At 33.8% G+C, this 27,979-nt stretch overlaps 1 protein-coding gene across 1 annotated transcript in view; it reads left to right on the top strand.

Annotated features, from left to right (window-relative positions):
* The window catches only part of LOC118181832 (very long chain fatty acid elongase 7-like), a 54,055-nt gene extending 26,749 nt beyond the window's left edge, over window positions 1-27,306 (top strand). The window contains exons 2-8 of the mRNA XM_035351036.2: window positions 3,846-3,994; window positions 6,125-6,315; window positions 10,564-10,644; window positions 18,179-18,235; window positions 20,646-20,751; window positions 20,988-21,124; window positions 26,538-27,306. Of these exons, the coding sequence (XP_035206927.1) occupies window positions 3,937-3,994; window positions 6,125-6,315; window positions 10,564-10,644; window positions 18,179-18,235; window positions 20,646-20,751; window positions 20,988-21,124; window positions 26,538-27,050 (1,143 nt within the window). The 5' untranslated portion in view covers window positions 3,846-3,936 and the 3' untranslated portion in view covers window positions 27,051-27,306. The remainder of the gene's footprint in view (window positions 1-3,845; window positions 3,995-6,124; window positions 6,316-10,563; window positions 10,645-18,178; window positions 18,236-20,645; window positions 20,752-20,987; window positions 21,125-26,537) is intronic.
* Window positions 27,307-27,979: the final 673 nt, after the last annotated feature.

The raw sequence follows: 27,979 nt of genomic DNA on the forward strand, positions 1-27,979 counted from the left end.
AAGAATAAAGGATATTACAACATTTTTAAAACTAGAGGATTCCCCTGTATTTCTGGATCTGTGGTTAATTTACACAAGGGAATCACCATGTGTAGGAGAGAATTTAGTTGGGAAATCACCGACAGCGGGATTCCATAGCGCTGCTGCTGCAGAATACAAAAGTTCTCTCGACGACACTGTCAGAACTCGCGGTGTCAGACTGTCACATTTGCATAGACTATACTTTATTGAATGTTATGAAACAAAAGCATGTTAAGTTTCATAGAACCTATGGATGGAACACAGTTTAATAAATTCTCCTCTGGAATAAATTTAACCGGCTGCAAATCATGGCATAGTTTAATTAAAAAGATCATTTTACCATTTAAAGACAAAATCATCTGAAATATTTTTTCCGTTATAATAACGAGTCAATCGCACCACAGGCAGCCTTGTCTTTTGTGAGAAGTCTAAATGTGAGACACGCTTTGATTTCTGTCGTAATGAAAGAAAGAAAGGATAAGGAGAAAAAGTATCTTAACCATTTTGTGCCTGCAGCTAAATTCGGCTCATTTTGTAATAAAAGGCAACTTAAGTTTTTAAATCTTTAATAAACATGTTTAAATTTCATTGTGCATATAATTTAAAGATTAAAACTGTACGCTATGCGTTAATCATCAAAAGTAATCACAGAAATAAGTTTCTGCGACTTGTCCCATTTATTGCCGATGTTATTTTTAGAACAAATATTGGTCGTCGGAAACAGCAATTAGAAAAATACAATAGTATTGGCAATACGTTGAGTTGAAGAAGTGCTTCAAATTTCACTGAACGCTTTTAAACTCTATCAAAAGAAAGTTTCTAATAAATAAAATTTTTTAAGCCAAGCAGGGCCGTCTTATATTAATTCTCTCCTCATTTGTTTGACGCAAACTATTGTCTTTAAAACAGCCCTTTTAAGTTTTTTAATATTTTTGTCTTCAACTAATTTTTTCGTAGTTTACAGTGTATAATGTAACTTATCTTATTCTTTCCAGAACCATGAAGTTTAATTAAGAGTAAAGAAGAATTGGTAGTTCTATTTTTCAGTATTTCTACGAATAGCCTCTCAGCCGGTATGGTGGTTAGTAATGCTGATTGCCATACCGATGAGCCTCGAATCTTGGAGAAGGCATGAATGTGCGGCAAGGAGGCACTTAAAATACACAGCGAATTGAAAGTCCAGTCAAGAAGCTGATGGTAGGGAAAGAGGAGTGAGACCCGCCCTTCGGTTTATTCGTCCTCGAAACTGGGACGGAAGCTTGACAAATAAGGCCCTGAGATATACCTAATATCTTGATATTAGATATACCTGTATCAGTGGAGGTTCAAGATACAGCCTGCAGAAATTTTCATATGCCCTATAGCAATATTGGCAACCATATAGAGATATAGATTTAAAAAACATGCATAATATAACAAACATATAAGAGGTACTGGGTGGAGAATATTTTAAGACCGACATAACTTCATTATGTCATCTTTAATGAAGTATTCTCCGTTATCATTTTCTCTAGTTTCATGTGCGCCTAATATATATATATATATATACGGCAATACTAGTAACTTCTTAAAATCTGCGAAAGTACTAGTTCTTAAGAATTCATGAGTGTAAAAACACTATATTCCCAGAAAGTAGCTATTGAAAGCTAATATTCGTTGAATTCATAATAAAGCTCTGGTGCCCATTGTTGTCTTTTAACTGTCAACTATTCTAAGGATTGTACTGCGTACTTAGAATGTCCTCCACGAAGGCATGCCTCCTCTTAGGCAGATAGCCCTAGTGTGCTTTGCCGTAATTAAATAAACCAAACCAAAATCATTTAATGCTTATTAGAAAAAGAATTGGGAGACAGAAGAAACTACTTGGTTATCTATCTAAAAAATAGTTTCAGTAAATCGTACGTTTAATACCTTTAAGAATATATTTTCCTAATTGCAGAATAAAAGCAATAGTTATTTATATACATTTATAAATAATCTTATTTAAAATGCTTTCATTTCATTCACCTTAAAGTTTTGTCGGTGTCTTTAAAGAATCTGTAGACAAATATTCCAAACTCCGAAAAATTTTTATATGTAGTTTGAAAGGATGAGAATTTGTATTCAGCATGAGAGACTTCAAGCGTATATGTGATAGGAATCACTACTAAAACTGTTCGCACGCTTGCTAGACGACTTTCATTGTATTTACAGAAATATTTTACTTAACATTTTTGTGTTTTAAGGGTTTCAATGGATAACCCTTATTCTTTACTATCTTTTTACATTGTAAATTCAAAGACAATAAATAAAGCTTTTCTGATAGCGGAAGAGGTATTTTATCCCATTCCTTTTTAACAGCTTTCCAAAGTTCAAGAAGGGTTGTAGGTTGACATCTGGACAATCCGCTTTTTAAAAGTAAAAAAAGCTCAAAAATCCGCAAATGATACATCAGATTTAATAGGGATACGAATGAAGGATATGCCCTTATTTAATATTTTCCAGGAAATTAAAAGTGGATTTTGATGTGCGGCTGCTTGCTTTGTCTTGATGCAGTTCTACTGATTGATGGCGCTGTGGTTAAAGAGAAGGTCTTTCATATTTGAAAACTGGGTATAAAATATGTTCCTGATTATATGTGGAGTTGACCTTAACAATTTTCTGCACTCTTTTAAATTTTTATTGGTCATATGAAAAACGAACAACAATCATAAATCCGTTTATGCAGTGACATTTCTCCATTTTTGTCTCTCATAAAGAATTTTGATGCGTGTTATACTTTCGGCGATATGTCGTGAGGAACATTCCTTTTTTCACATTACTTTTTTTAGCCCTTTTAAGATTCAAACTCGGCTAATCACTTTGTTTACAGTTGCCACTGAGCATTTTAATGATTATGCAACTGTCCTTTTCGTCTTTTCGAGAATATTTTAAGAGAATATTTTCGAGAATATTTTAATATTTCGAAGATTTTCTTTTAACATTAAATTTACCTTTGCAAAATTCGAAACATTCCGTTTTCTCCTTGGATGTGTAGTTTGAACAATTTTTCTCCTTGAAGCCAAACTTTGTCGTTTTTCTTTCCGTTCTTATTGATAATATTATCTATTGTCGCTTTAAATAACGAAAAATCATGGCTTTCACAACTTTTTCTAATAATTATATGCGAATAATTTTCTTCGAAAGGAGCTCAAACATAGCCCTTCGACCATTGTATCTTTAAAAAAGCGTCATTTTTCATGAAACAAAAATTGTCGAACAGCAGACGATAACTTATACCTTAAATATAGTTGCGCTCAAAAAATATTTTCCAAGCAAGCGACTTTTTCCATAGCAAAGCAAAGTCGTTTAACAAATGTACGAGCTGCTTCCGTATATTTATTTGTTTCAATACCAATTCTAAAAACTTTCAGAATAACCCTCTTATGCAGGTTAATATGCTATAAGTAGGTGGTGATTTTGTGAAGCGATTACAGCTTCCTAAAAGAATCTTACTAGTTTTCATATTTATTTCATGAGGAAACATTTACGTTGCCAGTTCACTCGCCCAAGGACTGAAATAAACTATCGATGTTCAAAGATTTTATTCACTTGTCCATTGACAGGTCATTTATAATCAGAAGTATAAAGCGTCAGAGTACCATACAATAAAGTAAAGCATTCAGATTTATGAGAAAGAGTTAAAGCATCAAGAATTGCAAATTATGAAAATAAATAAATGTCTTATTTGCATACTTTTCGTAAATGATGCAACTTTACTATATCTTTTTTATTTTGTGAGCAAGTTTTATTCCTTTCACACACTTTCCATATTAAGATGCCACTATCCAATTTTCTTTCTCTAGGTTTGATCTGGCGTTTGAAGAAATTTACCCATAGGTGGATGATAATCCAAGAGGACCAACTTCTCGCAAACATTTATTTGTAGAGAGCAAGATGTTTGAAATACTGGATACTTTGAATCACAGCTTCAAAGCTTTCCTTGATCAAGGAGGTAAGGTTTTCATCCTCAGAATCCATTAATGCAATAAGATAACATTGTACTTCCATTAACCCGTAGATGAAAGTATTAACTGTTTTCACTGCTCAAATTTCGTGTCCCATAGAAATAATTACCACCTGGGCGAGCCTAGTCTTTGAAAGGTCCTCAAATCATCTCATTATACCTCGCCATTCTTTTCCCTCGTTAAATTGGTGGCAAAAAACAGACACCTGAATAATTTTGCCTTTGACCCCAAGATGTTTTAACTCTTTAAAGGCATGGGTATGCTAAGTCGTGTTCTGAGTAAAGTTATCTACGAGGAACGCAAATTAGCATTTTATGTCATCGTAGACATTTAAAAAAAGTTCGTTATTTAGAAATGTATTGCATTAGTTGGCATGCCTCGTGCTTATCAAATTTTCCATAGGATGTTATCGTGCCCTATCGTTAAGTGTTAGTCTAGCCTGAAATATTTAAAACTTCATTGAATTAAATTTATAAATATGTAGCACTTTCTGTATCATCTTGAGCAAAGTCATAATCTCTGATACTTGGCGAAACTTTTAAATTGATATTGGCTCAAGCAAATACTTTATTAAGACGTTCTTTCGATTTCTTCAATAGCATTATAATCCTTTGCGGTATGATTTAATTTTGAAAAGCCGTAGAAAGTTTTTATTAGTCATTATACCTTAAAAAATATAGTTGCACTCAAAAAATATTTTCTAAGCAGGCGATTTTTTTTCATAGCAAAGCGAAGTCGTCTAACAAATGTTGTAAAAAAACTTAATGATTCATATTTTATTGAATTAACTGTTGTAAAAAATATTAATGATATTAACTGTTGTAAAAAAAACTTAATGATTCATATTTTATTGAATTAAATGTTGTAAAAAATATTAATGGTATTAACTGTTGTAAAAAAAACTTAATGATTCATATTTTATAAATCGAAAGTATAGTTTCATTTTATTGTGTAATATTAAAATGACCAAAGAAATCAAGAAAAAACTGTGTAGTACAACTTTTGAAGCATAGGGTACGTTTCAAAACATTTTAGCAGGTGCATTGTTTATACTTCTCGGAAATCTCACTTTTAGGTTTATTCTTCTAGACCGTAGGGCAACTTTCATGATAGGTTCATTTTCCTCCTTAGGGAAGAAACATATTCCAGAAAATGACCCTAGTTTTGGCGTTCGACCTAAATTGGTATATCATTGTGTGAAGTATATCCACAAGTTTTGTAATCCAGTAGTATCTTTTGGTAGAAATTATTCTATGTTTACTCGAAATCTGCTTATCTCGTTTTTATTCGTATTGATTTTGTTATGCAACATTTTAAATTAGAGTGCAATGCCAATTAAATACAATTTCTTTATCCTTTTAATGCATTTTCGCATAACCGGAAAACATGCGCGATCATGCTTCTTTTTCCTTCATTGCATTCACTCATACAACACGGTTTTTGAAACATTCTCCACCTCTTCGTGTATTTTCCTTTATCTTTTTCTCATATCTTCCGTGTCATTAAAACATATGCTGCTGAATATATATACATTCATTTTGTCAAAGTATCTCAAAGCTACCTTGACTATAAATACTTTGAACTTTTCTTTTTCTCCCTTTCGACTTTGAAAGTTACTTTGACATGTTTTTCTGTGCTGTTTCTACTGCGTTTGGGTCTTTTTTGACGAATTTGAGAGTACATTTTTAGGATATATAGCACTTAACCTAATACAGAGTGTATGCTTTCCCTAATAAAAGTTGATATTCTCATCAGAGCACTTTCAATTATGGGCATGTAAAAAAATCTTGTCCTGATCGATAAATATTATCTTGCTAAGTATCGTGATTTCAACTCTTACAGTATATAAAACTCTGCTGCAGGTCTTGCTCGCATGGACGCAGAAAATTATTGAAATTTGAAAAGACATGTTAATAGTAAATTTGGTCGTAGGACAAGTTTAACTAGTCGTTGTGCGACTTTGGTATAAAATCCTGATGACCAACAATACTCATAATTTTGTTGCAAAAGCAAGGCAGATATTAGTCTGATTATTAAAATTAGTTCTGAACAGTAATTAATCCTTTACTGAATTGGAAAAAATATTTAATAGTTTTGTGCCCTCCATTTCTTTACAGATCCCCGAGTGAATGAATGGCCTATGATGAAGACCCCCTTCCCGGGCATGGCCATGATCGCTGCTTACATTTACTTCGTCAAAGTGGCTGGGCCACAGTTCATGAAGAATAGGTCCCCATATGATCTACGCTGTCTTATGGCTATCTATAATTTCGTTCTTGTCTTCCTCAACTTATGGATATTTTTAGGCGTAAGTGAAATCCCATTTTTCCATTTAAATAGTGCATGTTTTGTAATATTTTAAGTCATTTTTTCAAATTACGCAAAATAGTTTTTCATTACTCATGATTAATATGCTTTCATGAGATGTTAAAAGAAATGGGTCTGTAATGAGAAGAGTTAAAACGGCAGTTTGAGAGCACTCACTTTGTGTCTGACGACCACAGGTTCTCGGGTGAGCCGATATATAGACATCATTAAACCATATATTACTAAGCTATTTGTTGCATTTGAAATTGTTGTGAAATGCGCACTACCAAAGCAGACCCAAGTCCTTGCTTATCAACCGGCAGTCCCAAGCGCAGTCCAAACAGGATACCCACTCAGTCAATGAATCTAAAAATGTATTCCAATGAAACAGTCGGGATTAAAACTTGACAGTTCCTTTACTGTCCCTGGACCGTTTAACATGGTCTCTGTATAAACGAAGGTTCTAGTCTTCTTGAAAGTATTGCGTTTATTTCCACCATAGCTGGCACCTTTGATGTATAAACGCCACAGTTGCGGTGGGGTCTCACGCTCATTAGCCACATAGCCCATATAAGACACCACCACGTTGCCGCCCACCACCAACACTTCGAAGTGAGCCCTGAGGGGAACTTGTCTTGTGTAGGACTAAAATGAACGAATCTGAATCCTGTCTTTTATTTACGATGTGCAGTTAGTTTAATTTCTATAAAAGAGTAAGCCTTATCAGTGGCCAATTGATAAGGTCACTGAATATTTAAATGATACAGATTACTATACAGATTTGGGATCGAATTCAAGCGAAAGAACTGATTGTACGGTTGGTTTTCCTCATGTGCAACTTCAATACGAGCCAGTTTCCTTCAATGTTCTGCACAAAGGCAAGCTTTCTCTTAACCAGTTAACTGTGATTGACGAGTATACTCGTCATGCGTATAAAGCAGTGTAAACAACGAGCGTATAAAGCAACGTAATAGAAACAGAAAAGAAAAATAACAACAAAGAAACCGGAGCTAGTGATTGTTTATAATAAAAAAAAGGGTGGAGTGGATATGAGCGATGGAATTATAATAACGTACTCCACAGCGAGAAAACGACTCAAAGTACTACAAAAAGATATTTCTCCATTTCTTAGACATTATGTGTCTGAATGCATTCATATTATATAAAAAAAATAATGTAACATTATCGCATATCAACTTTTTGCTCAAATTTATTGACACTTTTGTGACGTATCCATTTGAAAGAAATAAATCGACACAAACTCGGAAAATTAGACCTAATATAAGCCAATTAGGCGGGAATTGTGTTCCGGATTATATACCCGGAACATCGGAAAAAAACAACCCTACGTGAAGGTGTTCGCATTGCTACAAACGCAAGATCAGGAAGGAATCACGTTACTGGTGTTCGATTTGCAAAGTCCCATTGTGTATAGTACCCTATTTCGCTGAATATCACTCCACAGCAGGAATTTAAATTATTACTTTTATTTGTATAATATTTAATTTATTGCATTTTTAGTTTAATGTGTATGTAATATATACTTATGTTAACCAAATAAGTAAATATTAGTAATAAAATTTTTCGTTCTATAAAATAAACCCATGTTTTTATCCAATATCTTACCAGTGCAACCTCCTCTATGATTAACGAATATACTTGTCATGGCTCGATTCTGGCGATATAAAACGCTACGCACTCTTAAACGAGAGCGCCCCAGTTAACTGGTTAAATAGCTCTCGTGTTAAGACACAATAACACGCCGAATAAATACTAATTCAGAAGTCAAACAACAAAAATCAGCGTTAATTTACAAAATTTTCACAGGACTAGTTTCGATGGTTTTACCGAACCATCATCTTCAGCTGCAAAACCGCAAATGAACAAGATAGGAAATAATGTTTAGATAAGATAAGAAAGCCTGGACAAGAATAAGCAAGTGGCGCCATCTGTTGGCGAAACCAGAACTAAAACATAATTTCTCTAAAAGCCGAAGGCAAATTTGGATTGGAATTAGGATCGTTAACTAGAACAGAAAGATTTTTATGAATGTGAAATGCCTCTAGAAAATCCAGTTCTCCAATGGAAGATGTTTTTTGAATAATTTTGGCAGCAGAAAAATTGAAAGTGTGATTTTCGGACCAACAATGTTGAGCAACAGAAGACTTCTGTGTTTCCTTTTTTCTAACATATGCCTCATGTTCTTTGACGCGAAATTTTAAGGCTCTCTTAGTTTGGCCAATGTAAATTAAACCGCACTGGCAAGGAATCCTATAAATACCCCAGGAATTCATATCCGGAATGGGGTCCTTGAGTATAGGACGGTTGCGGTTTTGCAGCTGAAGATGATGGTTCGGTAAAACCATCGAAACTAGTCCTGTGAAAATTTTGTAAATTAACGCTGATTTTTGTTGTTTGACTTCTGAATTAGCTCTCGTGTGTTTTGTCATATTTGAATAAACCATAAAAGAATAATTTTGCTGCACAACATTAGCTTGTGTTCTTGTTGCCAAGACTATGAACAACATAGGTCGTTGTTCTTATTTGCCAGGACTATGAAAAAAAAAAAATTAGATTCCTTAATACGAGTTATATGGGGACTTTCGCAAGCCCTTTGTTAAATCAGGCTGTAATTTTCAAGCCCTTTTTTCTTTGTTTAGTGCATGTCTTGTGCTGTCATTAATCACTGCATATTAAAGTGAGAAATAAAAATAAATGATCTTCGATATTTCGTTGAGGTAACTTTAACAGAATATTGCACTACAAAATTCCTGATAATGTGAAGAAAGTCGTTATGAAAACTATCTCTATTAGTACAGAAAGTGGTGCTTTCAGCTCATTGGAACCGCATTTTCAAAGGATTGTCTTTGATTCTATTACATTTTCAGAATTAATACCAATCTCTTAAGTGAAATGATTTAGTTCTTTTTGTTTTGTTTTATTTGATTACGGCAAAGTACATGAGCACCATCTGCTTATGGGAATAAATACCTCCACGGAGGTCTTTCTAATGGAAACTGGCTCATATATACATTACACATGCTGAAAACCAGCCTGTACGTGGTATTTGATTCCCGCTTGCATTAAAACAAAATATGTGCTGGATTTCTAACATACACTTGTGCCACAATATTAAGTTTACTACTTATGTAATTTTTGTGATAGTATAAGATTTTTTAAGTTTTAAACATATAATTTTTCATTTATACACAATTATCTGCATTTTTTACTGTCGTAAAAACATCTAGAATATTTTGCTTTTTTAAAATAAAGATACTTCATTAAAATTTTCAGAGCTTACTACTGGCTGTACAATAAATCAACATTTAAATTTTTTTAGAATGCTTTAAAATTAAGTATCTACTTCTATTTTGATAGAACAATCGATTGTAAGAAAAACGAATAGCTTACTATTACGTATTGCGTTAGTTTGTATCCTACATAATGTGCCAGCTTTACCCAGTTTTCACAGATACTGGATTAAGTACTTTGCACCCTAAGGCTGTATAAGGCACCTCAGGCTGTAATATTCTTTTACATGTATGTATTTACTTAATTGGCTAATCAACTGACGTCACAAGCACATCAATGACCAGGCTTAGTAGATTGTCTTCTAGAATAGCATATACTGACAAACGGCAACAAACTGGTGAGTCGATAAGATTTTTTTTATCTTTGCGGGAAACAAAACCTACGATTTGGATATTATAGAATTAGAACTAAGAGTCCTTAAAACTTAACAAGCGTGATCATTCTACCTGGAAAAAAATTACGGACACATTTTAGATAACTTTAAATAAAATTTAAAATCGGACTGCTTCGATGAGAACTTTTGTGTTCTACTGACTTATTACAAATTAAAGACATAAATACCATATTACTAGTTGTTAATTCTTAGTAAATTCAGCGAAATCTTCGAAACAAGGCTTTTTATGGTTCTAGTTTTGTAAACGCAGATTAGTATTCAACGGGGTGTAAATGCTTTTCAAGTACTTTTGAATGTAATGTTATAGATCTACGATTCCCCAGATCCCTATGCATCTGAGTTAACAATCTTTAACTCAAATTTGATTTGTTTATGCAAATCTGAATAAAAATAACATGTACGTAACAGCAGGGATCAAAGAAAATCAGCTTCATGGAAAAATGTTCCTAAAACTCAAAACACATTTTACCAGTTTATTTTACGGAATCTAAAAATTAAAAACTATTTATTTGATTTTTAATTAATCCGAAGTTTCTTTCATAGATTGGCTGGTACGGTTGGTTCAACGGCTATAGTTTGAAATGTCAACCGGTGGATTATTCCAATGATCACAGTGCAGTCAAGGTAAGACGTCTATATAAATCCTTAATTTCTACTTTTTGAAAAGTTATGAATTAAATTTTGGAAAGTTAATCATTTTCATATACAAAATGCACATTTTAGATGTAAAACTGAGCATGAATTTTGTGTGAAATCTAACGAATGGCAAAACTTCAGAAATTGGTTTTAGATATTAAAAATGTTCATGAAATAAGGATGAAATTTGGCCTTTTAACATATATGCACATTAAAATCATAAAAGTTCTTAAATTATCCGATTTTAATCCAATGAAAAACATACATCAGAACAAATATCTTGTCTAGGTGGCAAGAACTCTGGGAATGCCAAACGCTGAACAAATTAAGGCAGGTAAAGCCCAATTTGGAGTATTGGGAGTTGAGAGGAAATCGAACGGAAGATGTACTACTGGTTCGCCTACGTATTGGTCATTGCAAACTGACACATCAGTATCTCTCGAAAAGAGATAACGAGCCTATTTGTGGCATTTACAACGTTCCTGTTTCAGTCAATCACATTTTCCTTTTGCTGTCCTGCTTTTAGTCAGAAACGTGAATTTTATTTTAAATCTACGAATGTTAACAGATCTCATTGGAAGAAACCCTCACATCAACCTCATAAGATTTTTAAAACACATCTCTTTTTACCAAATGATTTGAACTACATTTTATCCTGCTCTACCTGTTGCTAGAGCATTTCTTCTCAGTCATTTATCCATGCCTTCATCAGCATTACAGGTTCATTTCAACAATTAATCTGATACAGTGTGTTTGTGCATTTTGGATTTTATTCACCATTCGTCTGGCGCATAATAGCCTTCAAGGTTTTGTGCCATTAAAAGTCAACCAACGAAAAACAATCTTTGACATCACTTTCATTGAATGATATAAGGTACTGAGAAATTCATCATATTGAGATTTCTAGAACACAAGCAAACACATCTCTTTTTATCTTCTTCATTCGATTCCCGATGACTAAACCGGCTAATTTACATGGCATATTTGAGATTCTCACAATGTATAATATAAATATGGTAAAGTTCTTCTCAGAAAATAATGCATGAAGATGGTCATCGTGGTCCGTATCAACAGAAGCTGTCCATCACTCTGACTAGAATCAAAATCTCAATCTCCTCTTAAAAAAATTTGAACACAAATATTTATCTAACATGGAAGTATCTTAAGTATTTAGTTGTTGCTATATGCTTAAGATACAAAAGATCTATTACAAATAGACATCAAACTGTCTATTTTGTAATTTATGGGTGTAAAAATAAATAGATGGGACGAAACAGCCCACATCTTCCTACGTGCTTGTTCTGCAATGAAGCAGAAACGTAACTAATAATTATGCCAAGTGTGCCTACAACGTTAAATTTCTCTAGTGGAATTCCTACTGCCATTTAGTGAGGGAACAAAATATTTTAAACTTAATTCCTCATGGGTCATCATCCTCAAACGATTCTTAACTACATAATTTTCATTCGAAGTCCAATTTTCGCCATTACGCCCACTCACAGTAGTTGAAAACAAAGGTGCCATCTTTACCTTTCAACCGAAGGCAAAGAAAGAAGCAAGTTGGCTACAGACAGGAATCTTGCATAAAGTCTCTCGATTGTGCTGTGGTCAAAATGCATTCACTGCAATCAATAAGATAATTGACTTAGAAGTGCGAGGAAAAATAAATTAAGCATCAAAATATGACAAATGTCCTAAAATATATTGAAAAATATCGTCTTGAAACACCTCGCATCCTATGATAAGAAAATAGCAAGTCTGAATGTCGCATGATGTTTGCTGTCGAATAACGAAAATCTCTATTGTATCTTAAGTTCATGATTGTCTATGCTATGATTATACGAGTTAGTCATTAAATGCACATATAATATTACAAAGTCCAATCCTGCTTTGCAAGGTAATTTCAGTTTCAGTAATTTGCAAGTTAACCTAACAAAGCAAGTCCTTACCTTGCTTTGTTAGGTAATGCTTTAATGTAATTTTAAACAAATACACTATTTGATTGGTTGAATTTTTTCAATTTGCAGTTAAACATGGCACTGGCAGGTAATGAAATAATTATAATATTTACATAACACACCCTTAGGGAACGACTTCAGAATAATTCTGTAAGTTTAGAATTCGAGGTCAAGATTCTTGAAATAATCAAGGGCAGCCATGCCGATTTCTATTTTTGCATAATTCTTAGCTTTTTTGAACTGAATTTTGAGCCAATCATAGTGGGTTTCGTGTGTGTTTGTTGCAGTTTTGAATCTCCGATTTTATTCTCTGAATGGGTGGGGAAATCTTTACTATTGAACTTAAAATATTTGATTATTTTCTGGTTGATTTTTGATAATTCTTTGATTTGGGGGGGGGGGATTTATTACATTCTTTCTAACAAGAGACATGATTATCACCGCACAGAGAACTGGGAGTTCTCCCTTTTGCATGAGTAAATTTCATATGTGCCTACACCTTTAAAGCACATTATCTTTATTATAACAGGTCGAATGGGTGTGACCATATCACTGTCATTTGTAGTACTGCCATGGTCTGGTTTGATACAATTGTGTATAAACATCAAGATCACTAACTGTAACACTGTATATTTGCTTTTCTTCAGTACTTCTTTTGAGTTCTACTGTGTAGTGTGGTAGGGGAATCATCCGGTTAGCTGTCTCGTTTTATTAATGGGTATTCCTTTAATTTAAAATTCCTCTATAATTTTATCATATTTTTAGCAATTTCTTTTGCACAGTCTTAATAGGCTTTTCGCCATTTAATAAAAACGTATGGATGAGTAGTCCTTGAACATCTTCGTAACTTCTTTTTCATCTGAGTTAGATTCAAATTGTCATGTTATCTCAATTTAAATTCTCTTATATTTTTCTTGTGCCTAGACTTTAAATCTGTACCTTTAAGTTTTCCAGATTATTTCAAAGTCGAAAATAATGATTGGAGGAATATGACCACGTGTTTCCTTGGTTGAGGCATTTCAGTATCTATTTCGGAAATTTCTTGTATCTCATTGTCTTATTTGATATCTTTAAATTTATTCTTTTGAGTAGGGATTTCTTCGTTGTCTGCTTAGGATGATTTTTTTTGTTGTTGTTGTTGTTGTTGTTGTTGTTGTTGTTGTGGTTTATTCCGAGCCTTTTGAAATCCTTTGAATCTGTTTTAGTGAACTTTTTCTTGCGGGATTTAATACTCTTTTCTCTGATTAATTTCATGTTTAACTCCATCATGGTTCTTATACAAATGGCTTTTTCAGCTTATCAAGAATTATTCTGTAGTTAGCTATTTGCTTAATATCCGGCTCTTCAGAACTATGCTTATCAGGGCACTGATAACTCTGGATATTGCGTTCGGTTAATTCTTTTATATGAATGAGTATTTCACGTAGAAGGCCACTATAATTTTCAGTTGCATATTCCCTCATAACTTAATTAAATTTATCCAATTTCCTCGGAATAAGCGACTCCCGAACTTTGGCCTTATAAAAAAACTACTACATGCTACTATTTTGCTGGCATCCCGTGAAATAAAAAGTAAGCTTAGCAATAGTCAAGATGTGTCGCTCACTGCTGCTTTGCTCTCCATCCCAAGCAATGCTTGGCACTTTTCAGACTAATAATAAGGTAGTGTGGTATGTACTGAAGTACTGTAGTGTGGTATGTATTGAAGTTCTGTAGTGTGGTATGTATTGAAGTACTGTAGTGTGGTATGTATTGAAGTACTGTAGTGTGGTATGTATTGAAGTACTGTAGTGTGGTATGTATTGAAGTACTGTAGTGTGGTATGTATTGAAGTACTGTAGTGTGGTATGTATTGAAGTACTGTAGTGTGGTATGTATTGAAGTACTGTAGTGTGGTATGTATTGAAGTACTGTAGTGTGGTATGTATTGAAGTACTGTAGTGTGGTATGTATTGAAGTACTGTAGTGTGGTATGTATTGAAGTACTGTAGTGTGGTATGTATTGAAGTACTGTAGTGTGGTATGTATTGAAGTACTGTAGTGTGGTATGTATTGAAGTACTGTAGTGTGGTATGTATTGAAGTACTGTAGTGTGGTATGTATTGAAGTACTGTAGTGTGGTATGTATTGAAGTACTGTAGTGTGGTATGTATTGAAGTACTGTAGTGTGGTATGTATTGAAGTACTGTAGTGTGGTATGTATTGAAGTACTGTAGTGTGGTATGTATTGAAGTACTGTAGTGTGGTATGCATTGAAGTACTGTAGTGTGGTATGCATTGAAGTACTGTAGTGTGGTATGCATTGAAGTACTGTAGTGTGGTATGCATTGAAGTACTGTAGTGTGGTATGCATTGAAGTACTGTAGTGTGGTATGCATTGAAGTACTGTAGTGTGGTATGCATTGAAGTACTGTAGTGTGGTATGCATTGAAGTACTGTAGTGTGGTATGCATTGAAGTACTGTAGTGTGGTATGCATTGAAGTACTGTAGTGTGGTATGTATTGAAGTACTGTAGTGTGGTATGTATTGAAGTACTGTAGTGTGGTATGTATTGAAGTACTGTAGTGTGGTATGTATTGAAGTACTGTAGTGTGGTATGTATTGAAGTACTGTAGTGTGGTATGTATTGAAGTACTGTAGTGTGGTATGTATTGAAGTACTGTAGTGTGGTATGTATTGAAGTACTGTAGTGTGGTATGTATTGAAGTACTGTAGTGTGGTATGTATTGAAGTACTGTAGTGTGGTATGTATTGAAGTACTGTAGTGTGGTATGTATTGAAGTACTGTAGTGTGGTATGTATTGAAGTACTGTAGTGTGGTATGTATTGAAGTACTGTAGTGTGGTATGTATTGAAGTACTGTAGTGTGGTATGTATTGAAGTACTGTAGTGTGGTATGTATTGAAGTACTGTAGTGTGGTATGTATTGAAGTACTGTAGTGTGGTATGTATTGAAGTACTGTAGTGTGGTATGTATTGAAGTACTGTAGTGTGGTATGTATTGAAGTACTGTAGTGTGGTATGTATTGAAGTACTGTAGTGTGGTATGTATTGAAGTACTGTAGTGTGGTATGTATTGAAGTACTGTAGTGTGGTATGTATTGAAGTACTGTAGTGTGGTATGTATTGAAGTACTGTAGTGTGGTATGTATTGAAGTACTGTAGTGTGGTATGTATTGAAGTACTGTAGTGTGGTATGCATTGAAGTACTGTAGTGTGGTTGGTATGTATTATAGTGTGGTATGGTGAATTCCTAGAACCACTAATTTCAGGATGACTAAGCAGAGACAACATTCCCTCCTAAATTATCTTTAAAACTGTCATGAAACTAAATTTAAAAATAAAATTCAAGCAAAAAATGCCGCATACTCTGGTGAGATAATTTTAGAGATTCCGTTAGACTCGAAATAAAGGTTTATTTAAAGATATTGTAGGAAAAGGTAACTAACTATTCAATATGATAAGGTTTGGCGCAATAAAACCACTGTCAGCAACTGAAACTATTAAGCTTATTTGCATTATAATGCTTCTCAGAGAGAATCTGATTCTTTGGAGTTGAGCCGAGATTAGCTAATTTTACCTTCTCACCATTGTACCTTGGACCTTTTTGAATTTGAATATAAATCTTGATCTTATTCAAAGAGTTGTTATAAACGAAATGAGCGATTCACAGTTAACATCTATTGCAATGGAAACTATTGGCGTTTCGCTATCCTCAAATTGAGTGGTTACATGTCTAAACTGACGGCTCTGTGTTAGTTAGAAGGCGCGGTGCTGGATCAGATGGCGAGCTTTTCAGTTTCTGCTTACCAATGGGACCTCTTACTACTGCCTTTGATGGGGAAATTGAAGCTATTGTTGTGGCTATTCAACAACTGTCGATTCGTAGTCACTCTTTTGTATAGGCTGTCATATTGTCAGATTCCAAAAGTGCCCTTCAAGCTCTTCTGAATAATCAAAATAGTTCCCAAAGAATCTTAGATTGTAGGCCTTTGCTTAAGGCAATGGCACACAGAATTTCTTTCCAGTGGATTAAAGCCCATTGTGGAATTATGGGAAATGAAAAAGCTGATACTTTGACTAAGAAAGGAATTTTCATAATGCGACGCATTAATCGACCGCTTTCATTTCATACCACTAAATTGTTTGTTAACTTGACTTTTAAGAAGATTTTTAAGCAGTATGTGATTCAACTTACTATGGATAAGAGTTGGAGGGTTCTGGGAGAAGAAAGAACTTTCATTCCCAGTTTTACGAAAACGATTGTGGGAGCTCTATTTAGACATCTGACCGGGCATGATTGTTTGCGAGACCTACTCTACAGAGTGGTGGATTCCCCAAGCTGTATTTTGAGTGACTCTAATCAGCCTATGATTTTTGAACATTTAAATAATTTTATTACACTTTCTTGGGATGAGGACATTGTTAAAAAGTACTGGAGAGCCCTTGAACTAATGGCTTAAGCGCTAATGTTTGGCATTTGTAAAATAAAAATATCCGATTACTGCATCTTTTAAATTCGTTAAACTCGATGGAAGAAGTAAGATAACCATGTGCTTTATTTTGTGACTTGGCTCATGCTCATGACTTCTTTTCATGACCATGAGCCAAATCTCTTGAGCGATTAATTTGCGAACCAATTGTGAGTAGATGTCTTATAAGTTATTCCTCCACGTAAAGTTTTACTGATGTTGTTCTCAGTCTGAACCTGTAAAGGGATAGGAGTCTTAACTGACTGGTTTCATTGACTTGGATGTTGATAGTATTCAATGCATAATACTTCTTGAACAAAACAAGCATTACACTCACATCACCTACATTTGAGGTTTTCGGCATAAAATAAAATCTTGTAAACCACCAAAACTTGTTTGTGTTTTACTTCTTCAATCATTTGAAGCCTAACATTATTCAACAAGTTATTTCATTTGCAACAACTCAATATATCCATAGTGGTAACCTGGTATAAAAGAAGGCCTGAAAGCATTATAAACTTAGAAACTCTTTTGCATAAGGGTGTAGTCGCTTATCTTGAGACATCCTCATAAATGTTTGTCATATAGAATACCGTCTGACTTGCACTAAAGTGTGCCAATGACTAAGCACCATTATGAGGGCTTATTCTTCGAAAGGGGACATTTAAGCTCACATGTAAGAGTTATCTTCATGGCAGCGATAGATTATTTTTTATATAAATTATACCAAGAAAACGTCCTGTTACCACAGAAATGCAAAGCTTCAGATGATGCTTTCTACTGTGCACTTAGATTAATCATGAGTTAATTCCGAACCCTGTGTATAAGCACATTAACCACCTCATGATTCCTGATCAATTTTCTTTGCAGTTTGATAAGTTCCTTTATAGTTCTGTATAATACTTATTTATGGTCAATTATTTAACTCGTTTCTTTTTTAAATGAATGCATCAAACTATAAAATATGTAAATCTCATTAACATAAATTAACTGGGAAGAACATTTTGGTATTTGAGTTTTAATGAAAGGGAATTTTATTGCAAGTTTTTAACCATGCATAACACTGAATAAACTTTTATTTCTCTCCTCAGATGGCAGAAATGGGCTATTGGTTTTATATTACGAAGTTTATAGAATTTGCCGATACAGTAAGTATAAATGATTCTTATTTTTAATATTCGATTTTTTATTTCAAATCCTTGCATTGCAAAGAGCTAAAAATCAGTTTTATTAGAAGATAGTACATGCATAATGAAAAATAGCATAGGTTAGTTTTTTTTCACCACAAAATCTGGGTTTAGAGTGACTAAACTGCAGGGAATATTAAAAAAGATTTAACATTAACACAGAAGATGCTTGCTTTAAATTGAATTGTTTGACAAATACTTATTCTGGAAATAATAATTCAACTTGGTACCTACTTATTCTTAAAATACTTATTCTGAAATTAACCTACTATAGCATCATGACTAAAAGCTTCCATTTTTAGAGAAAGGAAAAAAAACCAATCTTCTAAAGAAGGCAACATATTTTTAAACTATCTATGGTAAAGAAGGTAGTCTATACCTTTTACAAAATGCGAGAAATGTGAAAATGGGAGAGAGATATATATAAAAAAATACTCATCACGGCACTGTACCTTTCAGTCTGTGGTTTGGTGTGAAGTATTCTCCAGGTAAATTAAATAGCATCTGTTTAAGCGAAACCTTACACTAACCGATACACATAAAATGAAAACCTTGTGCACCCATATTTTCTGAATATTTGAAAACATGCCAAAATTATTCTTAACCCCAAACCAGGCAATATTACTACTAAAGTTGTCATCTACTCACCAGTACGTTTTTGACAGGATTTAATGTTTTTTGCAGGGTTATACTAATTATCTTTATATATAACTATCACCTGAGCAATTTGGGTATCATAGGCACCCCTCAACTTCAAAACAACTTGTATGAATAGCTGATATACAAACACAGCTCTGTATAAAAAATGTTACTTTCCGGCAAGAATTAGACTGTATATTCACCGTTATACGAGTATTTTGAGTTGTTCCGTTTAATTGTTCTCAGCTGGTTGATCAAAATCCAAATAAACTGCTATTAATTTCTACAAAACTCATCTTATTCTAGAATTTTGCTCATTCATTTATTTTTAAAGGTAACTTAAAAACTTTAAAAACTAATTTTTAAAAGTAATTTTACCTTGAAAACTTTAATTGGATTCTGCTCAAACGAATAATTTGTAAAATTAATGTTAAGGAAAGAAAATGCATAATTTCGAAATGTGTGTTAATGAAATAAAGCAACTCCAGATTAAGAGGCGGATTATTTAAATAGTCACTCCGCTGAGTGAGGCATTGTATACATTAAATTATTCAGATAGATTTTCTTTGTGGAAATGCTAGATTAGAGGGTGCTAGAGACAACTTCCCATAATGTCGAAGTGTTCTGGATGGACACAATGAAAATATGCAATCAAGTTCTCAGTAAAACGCAGTCAAGTCTTTCAAGGGTCGGCTAAAAAATGGGTAAATGACAGACTTATAATCAAAATTTCGGTTTAAGAATGAAGTGTATGTATTACTGTAGAATTTTAATGCTATTATACTAATGGTACTACTGTACCACAGTTATAGAAATCATTTTTATCGTTTTGCTTTCAGTTCATTTAAAATATTATCTACAGTTAAAAATATACAAATACTTCACTTTTTAAGTCATATGAATTTAAATTAGTGTACATTATAAAAATACAACTCATATCCTTTATTTCAATTTTGCCTGAATAAACAGCAATTTTTCTAAGCAGATTTTTTAACATGGGAGCAGATTTTGATTCTTAAGTATGATTATAATGATAACAGGATTATAGCATCGCTGTCAGTATCATTTTCTATTCTATACCACAGAAATTTAAACAAAATCATTGTTTGTTATTTTCAGGGGCTTAGCTAGAGGGGGGCAAGGGGGGGCATCTGTCGCCGGGCGCAGATTCCAAGGGGCGCCAAACTGATGTTACCACATTTTAGAATTAAATGTTTTCCATCCTTGGCAAGCAGTAGGGGGCGCGAAATCTTCAGTTGTCCCTGGGCGGCGAAAACCCTAGCTACGACTCTGGTTATTTTGAATATTGATTTGTATAACCAAATGAACCTATTTTCCAGCTTAAACTGCTTGAAAATACGGGTAAATTGTTAATATTATTCTTGTGTTAATTATAATATGGGTTATTTCTCTTATGTGCTTTTATAACTGCTTTTTGATTAACTGCGAGCTAACAATGTATGTCAACCCTAGTATCACCCCAAGAAATAAGAATTTGATTATATTTCTTTTAAACACAAGGCCTTCTTGTTTTTCCATAAAAAATAATTCCTAGTTTATACGGCATGCTGTTAATATCTTGTGAGGAGTGTAGTGAAACGATGGAGTCAACAAAATCTATCAGTTTCCTTTCTTGTTATGGATTTTGGTTTTGATGTCCTACATAATGAATAATGTCTGATTCAATGTATTCGTATTTAAAAGAATACTGAAAAACTTTTTTGTTTTTCAGATCTTCTTCGTGCTGCGAAAAAAAGATAGTCAAATATCGGCTCTACATGTTATTCATCACAGCATTGTACCTTTTAGTCTGTGGTTTGGTGTAAAGTATGCTCCAGGTAAATCACAGATTCGTTTAAGCCAAAACTTAACTGATACATAAGATATACCTAGGTTTTAAGATTTTTTGGTTTGTAACCTATGTAGTGTTTTTTAATTGCCATAAAATTTTAGAAGGTACTTGCAATAAGATATTTGGTCATACAGTTCATGTATTAACAGAGCTGCACTCTTAAGATTAGAGTCCTTCAAAGAATGACTGTATTTATTGATTATAAATATTACATCTTTATAGGTGGATACAATGCCTTCTTTCCTTTCCTGAATTCCCTTGTCCACGTGATCATGTACACTTATTACGGTTTAGCAGCTCTGGGAGAGAGATATAAGAAATACTTATTCTGGAAGAAGTATATGACATACATCCAAATGGTAAAATGCTTTCTACATTTATTTTATTTCTAATAGTGAAACAATAAATATTACAAGAGTAATTCTAAATTAGTTATGCTTATCTCTCTCTGACCTTCATCTTTCTGCATTAGTATTGAACCTTATTCAAAGTGGCAATCACTTCCCTTTTTACGTTACACAATGACATTAGCATTAGTTACAGGTTCAGTTACAGAAACAGCTAGTAATTGAAAATTCAAGTAATGGCAGAATCCCTTTTATTGAATTAATTGCATTGGAGCAATTTTGGACAATGTTTTTCCTGATATTCCTAATCACATTTGCTTTTATACAAAAGGTGGTCAATTTTTATATACATAATTTTCAGAGTGTTATGCTTTAATATATTTAGAAAGAAATAAATTTATTTTATAATTCCAGAAAGGAAATAATGCATGTTCAAAATAGAAGAGAAACATGCCAAGCTGAAACAAAATTAGCAAACCAAAAACCTTGCGTTTGGCGTCAATAAGTAATTGTAACCTTGCGTCAATAAGTAATTGATTTCGAGAGCAAACAGATATAGGACCCTCTTCATCAGGAACAAAGAAAAAACTTAACTGATACATAAGATATACCTAGGTCTGCAAGACTGACATCTCAGCCTTTTACCTGCTTTCATGGTCATTTCAGTCTCAGATTTCGGACATCTCAGCCTTTCAGATTTCTTTGCTTCTGATGCTGAGGGACCTTTACCTCAAAATCAATTAAGTTATTGACTAAATCTTTGCCAAACACAAGGTTGCTAATTTAATGCATCTTTTTTATTACCAAAACAATTTTTGCAATTCTCTGGTAAATACTCGTCAGTAAATTTTTTGTTGTCAAATGGAGCAAAATGGCCACAAGATGGCCAAAAATTTACTTAAGATCTGTTGCAACATTTAACTTAATGTTCTAAACATCTTTGATGCTCCTCGAATTGGCAGTTTACTCCCCCTTACAATATAAGGTGACGATTCTGAATTAACCAATTTTAGGCCCCTAACAGTGGCCAAGTGCTTAAGATTACTGAATGCTGGTAACTTGTCCTGCTTTGATTCAGGCAAGCAAACTGGTTGTATGATTGGTTTTGCGCTTTTTCTTATGTGTAACTTGAATACGGGCCAGGTTCCCTTAAAATGCCTTTAACAAAGACATCCATCCAGGTAGCTAGGTATCTCTTGTGTGCTTTGCCATGTTCAAGTAACTAATCAGTTTTAGTCCTTGCCCGCATCGTTTTTTCCTTGACCTTCGTGTTTCGGTGCAATATTGAACCCATTTTGGAGGGACACTAGTACATTTCTTATTTTCCTGAAAAGGGTTTGCAGTTTAAGGGTTTTTATTTGAGAACTTTTTAACATATTCATTCAAACCTCATTAAAGTCTATTTTGAAAGAGATTTCATTTTATTGGTTCCTTATAAATATATACTGTCATTGTTGATTTACATCATATATTTACTTTTGATGATTAAGCAAAAGTTCATGGAAAAAACTGGAAATGATTTGGCTTTGCACTTACAAATTTTAGTTTTTAATTTACTGCATCGTTTTGGGTCAATAGGGTTTTTTCCTGCAGATGCTGAAAAAGTGGATTCTTTGTTGTAAAGAGACATTTGTTTCAATGCATGTTTTGTATATATTGCAGAGGTGGAGCATTAAAACCCTCAGATTCTGAAAAAGTTTATAAATTCAAAACCTCTCATCTTTTCACCTTTTTACTTCCTCGTACGAAGTAAAGGAAGTATTGTAATCACGAAAAATTCCGGGTTTCAGATTTGAACGAAGATATCCATTTTGACCAGTATCGAATGCAATTTAAGAATGTTTTTGAGTGATACCTGTAGGTAAGGACAGAATAAAGGACTTTTTTTTTTTTTTTTTTTTTTCCCCAAACGAATTACAAAACTGTCTTAAAATGGATTCACGAGAGATGTTTTCGTGGCATCTGTACGTATGTATGTATCCCGCATACGATTAAAAAGAGTAGCCTCAGAGCGTTGAAATTCTGTATATAGGACTGCTACTACATGTAATTGTTCCCCTCTCTTTTTGGTTGCAATCGGCCTCACCAAAAGTATGTATATGTACAGACTCTGTTTCTCGGCTCAGTGAGCTCAGTTTTTTATTCTTATATATTAGTAAATTGTGCATTTTTTTTGCTTTAAAATTGATTGAGTTATGTTTTTCTTATCTTCTGGTTAAGGTTTTTATGCCTCTAGCTAATCTGCATGCAATAGTTGTAGAATTATTAACAATTAGAAAGTTGTTTAAGTACGGTTAATTATTTTTTTACCATAGCAGCCATATTTGTTTACGTTTGAAACTTAGCAGAATAGTGAATTAAGTCTTTCTACAGCTTGAGTGTTTTTTTGCCGAGTGGAACCAAAAGGAAACTTTTAATTTTGTGCACCGAAAAATCTGCTTTCTTGCATGCTGACCAATTGCTTGTTTTTGCGTAGAAACTCTTAATTTTAATTGTAAAAATTCCCTTTCTAATTGTTTTAACTGTATTTACTGTTGTGTTGCTCTATATCTTTCAATTTTTAATCAAGATATTTTGAGGTTTTGCGTATTTTTGCCTTGCCGCGAAGTGAGAACTGAATTAATCGAATGAGAAATATATCTCTAGTGAAACTCTAGGAAATAAGTTTCAATGAGATGCAAGAAAAAATTAGTATAATTTAATATTCCGTACAAGGAAGTCGTATGGTGTATACATGAGATTTTTATGCAAAGGATTGTCTTTTCAGGATTTCGGGTTTATCCTATGCAGTTAAAAAAACAATTGTTAGTCGTGTTTGAACGATTGAAGTCAAAGTTAACGTGCGCTTCAGTTATTTGATATTTCCAATTTAATTATTCGTGGACTAATCCATAATTGTCAAAATATTTTAGTTGCTAAAAGAACTGATCGTGTGCGGCTCAGACAAGATCCTAAAATGAATTTTGTGGAAGCGTTCCATGATCTTGAATCATTAGCGAATGAACTTGCAAAAATTCGAAACTAGAATGTATACGAGTTCTACACTCATGTCCATAAATTAAGGATAATTCGGAGTCACGCGGAAACCGAACTCTAAACTAAATATATCACCTGTAAAATCACTAGACATCTTCAAGAATCATATGCAAATTTCAGGAAGTAACCAGATGACACCGATGGTACGTCACAATGACGAGAGTGTAAGAGAGTGATATATAAGGAATACAGGCAAAGAAGTAAAATTGTTCGCAGGCGCTTTATAAGCATTTCAGAGCAATAACCGAATAGTTTTGACACAAAGGACGCATTTAGATGATTTTTTACATGGTAGAATTATCGGCCGTCTGGAATGTGGGCTTACCCAACTGGAAGTATCAGACGAACTTGGAATTGCCCAAAGTGTCATCTCCAGGCTTTGGCAACGATTCCAAGATGATGGTAATGTGAGTAGACGTTACAGCACAGGTCGCCCCAGAGTTACAACGCCGAATGAGGACCGGCATTTGGCAGTTACTGCCAAAAGAAACAGGCGGAGCACAGCCTCAGACCTGTCTCGTTAGCTCTCTTCAGCCACTGGTACGACAATTTCAAGGCAGACCATGTACAGACGCTTAGGACAGATTGGTCTATATGCTCGTAGACCTGTCAGATGCGTTCCACTTACTGCAACTCTCTGTCGCCTGCGGTTAGCCTGGAGTAGAGAGCATGCATTGTGGACACCGCAACAGTGGGCTTGTGTGATGTTTTCCGACGACTCCAGGTTTAGCTTGCAGTCTGATTCTCGCCAGACTTTCATATGGAGAGCTCCAGGTACCCGTTACCACCAAGAAAACGTCTCTGAACGACACCGTTACGGTGGTGCAGGAGTGCTCGTTTGGGGTGGAATTATTCTGGATTCCAGAACTGACCTGCATGTTCAAATTGGAACCATGACAAGCCAAATCTATCGGGACTTCATTCTGGAACAACATGTACGTTTGTTTCGGGGCACCATGGGCGCACAATTTGTGTTTATGGATGACAACGCCAGTCCTCACCGTGCGAACATCGTAAGCGAATGCCTTCAATTGGAGGATATCACCCGTATGGACTTGGCCAGCATTCTCACCGGACTTGAATCCAGTAGAGCACGTGTGGGATATGCTTAGCCGACGAGTTGTAGCCCGTCAACCTCCTACATGTCTACCGGAACTTTGGAGAGCATTGCTTTTTGAGTGGTGTAATATCCCCCAAGATCAGATCGATAATTTGATACTCAGCATGCCTAGGCGTTGTACGGACTGTATTGCATCGTCTGGGAGACATACAATGTATTAACAATCATACCAACCATGTAATATTCTTTTTTGTAAATAGGTGTTTTTTGTAATTTGCTCCAGGGAGAAAAAATCGCTATTTTTTAATAATATCTTTTTTTGCTCTTTACCTTTTGTTTAATAAATAAGCTTTACAAATAAGTCAAATGTGTTTTGCTTCTAACTTTTCCTTTGCCTGATTTTGCATTATCCTTAATTTATGGACATGAGTGTAGAAGAGGCAATAGAAAAGGCCAAGTCTATTTGTAAAGAATGGGGTATTGATATATCAATTCAATTTAAAAAAGATCAAAAAGTGCGCGGAGAATCGAATAGAGTATTTGCTTTATGAAAAGCATTCCTCATCATCTGCAGCAGAAAGTAAACGATTTAAACGACTAAGTGATCTTAATTCCAAATTTGGATATTTATTGGACACCTCCTACTTCTTTGATAAATTGTTTGGACTTGTTCTGATGTTATAGTTAGGTAGGTGAACTAACAGCAACAGCTTGTAAAGGTGGACTCGTCTTAAAATGCGAAACTTCTTAAATTCTTTCCATGTGATAGCAATCTGATTTCTTTCGGTCACTTTACTAAATTTGGTGAGTTTAAAAACACTAATTTTATCACACAACTCTGGGAAGAGTTTGGCTGCGAATATCAATTACAGTGTGTACATTTTGAAATTTAAAACAATCCAAAGATGCCGCACTGAAAATGGCCGACAACAGCTAGCTAAATAATTTACCAAATTCAGCGAATTTTCAATGTGAAACGAACGAATTTTAATAACGAATTTCAATTTCCTATTTATATAATAATTTAGTTTTTTAAAGATATATAATTCTAATAAATATGGAAATGAGAATCGCTCGAAAGAACGAAATATTGTGAACCCAATGCTTATTTTAAAACGTTCAGAATAATAAGTAGATAACACGCATGCCAATTTCGACAACTTCTAGGAAGTGCGAGCAATGTTTAGAATTCTTGCACATATATAGAGGGCAGATATTTATAATATCCACGTATGAATATCGATGTCCTATTTTAAAATATATTTAAAAAGTAATGTATTGAGTTTCATGAAGTCTAGCAAAAGTTATACGTCTTTTTTTCATTTTCAGGTGCAGTTCATTGGAGTGATAATTTATGCCATATCCCTGTCATATAACAAGTGTGACATATCGAAAACTTTTATCGTTATGAACTTCATCCATGCTTTGTTGTTTTTTGGCTTGTTTCTTAACTTCTTTGTTAAAAACTATTCCAAGAGGCCATGTTTTAAATTCTCTCCTATTTCGGTGCCATCAGGTAAAACCTTGCGTTCAGATATCACCGGCACTGTGCATGAGCATATAAGTATCTCTGCAATACTTCAGAAAGCTCAGAAGAATGGCGGTCACGTTAGTCACTTGGTATCGCAAATGAATCGCGAAGCTGAGAGCTTACGAGGACAACTTGACAGCGGAGCTGTAGAAACGTGTTGTCACCTCAATTGCATAGCAAGTCGCGACCCAGCCTTCACAAAGTGTGGTAAGTCTTTCAACTACTGCCTACCACAGGCGCTGACGAAGCAAAATACAGCTCTTGCATACTCAGAGTCCTCTACGGCAATCAAGAAACTCAAAGCATTGTGAAAGTTAACCACAAAATTGAATTTCTGAACAGATTTTTGAGAAGAAATTGCTATGTCTGTGGACCTATGGTGGGGACTGACACTGATGTACAGTTCTTTTAATGTATATAGATAGCTTGAGATATGTCTATTTGTAAAGCTTCCAGTTAGAGAATATCAGCAAGGAAACACCAAAAGTGTTATCTTGAACGAGGTAATATAATTGTATTTAGAAAGCATAAAGAATAAGATAAAACTATTAAATTTGATGTTAAATATTTTGTTTTTCCATTCACTTTTTAAAATTGAATACAACTTTGAAACTAAGTACTTGGAAGTATTGTGTTACATAAAAGTACATTTTTTACAAAAACAAAAATTTACAATTTGAATTTTTAATGATTTTTAATGTAGTTCAAGGTTTTAATTTGTGAGACTTGCTAGAGTTTAGTTTTTTAAGTCTTCATAAAGTGCACATATCCATTTTGGTGCAATTTTTTTATGTATGGAGATAATATATCTTGTAGTATTCTGGTACTAGAGTTATAAAGCATGCAAGGTTGTATCCAAATGTTTTTCATTAAAATTTCATTTAAAAATTTTTGTTCTTCTTAATAGTTCAGACATTCACTGATTTTTTTTCATTTATTCATTGAAATTTAATAACTTAAAACACTACCATTGTTTATAAAAATATCATTTGGATTACAAACTAAATATATTTTAAATTTTATCGAGTTGAGTACATAACATGAAAAAAATCTATGAAGAAGTTACTTAAATCACTATCTGTTGCGATTTTAAATACATTAGATTGAAATATTGGGTCAGTCCATAAATTTGTGCGCATGTTTTGGTAACTTTTTAAATAATATAAAAAAAGCAATTTACCATTTTAATCAATTATATATTTTCCTCCATTATCTACAATATCTCCCCATCTTACAGGCA

Source organism: Stegodyphus dumicola, chromosome 1, assembly GCF_044657685.1.
Source record: "Stegodyphus dumicola isolate Sdum_Otavi_A_Nest chromosome 1, ASM4465768v1".
Classification (NCBI taxonomy): domain Eukaryota; kingdom Metazoa; phylum Arthropoda; class Arachnida; order Araneae; family Eresidae; genus Stegodyphus; species Stegodyphus dumicola.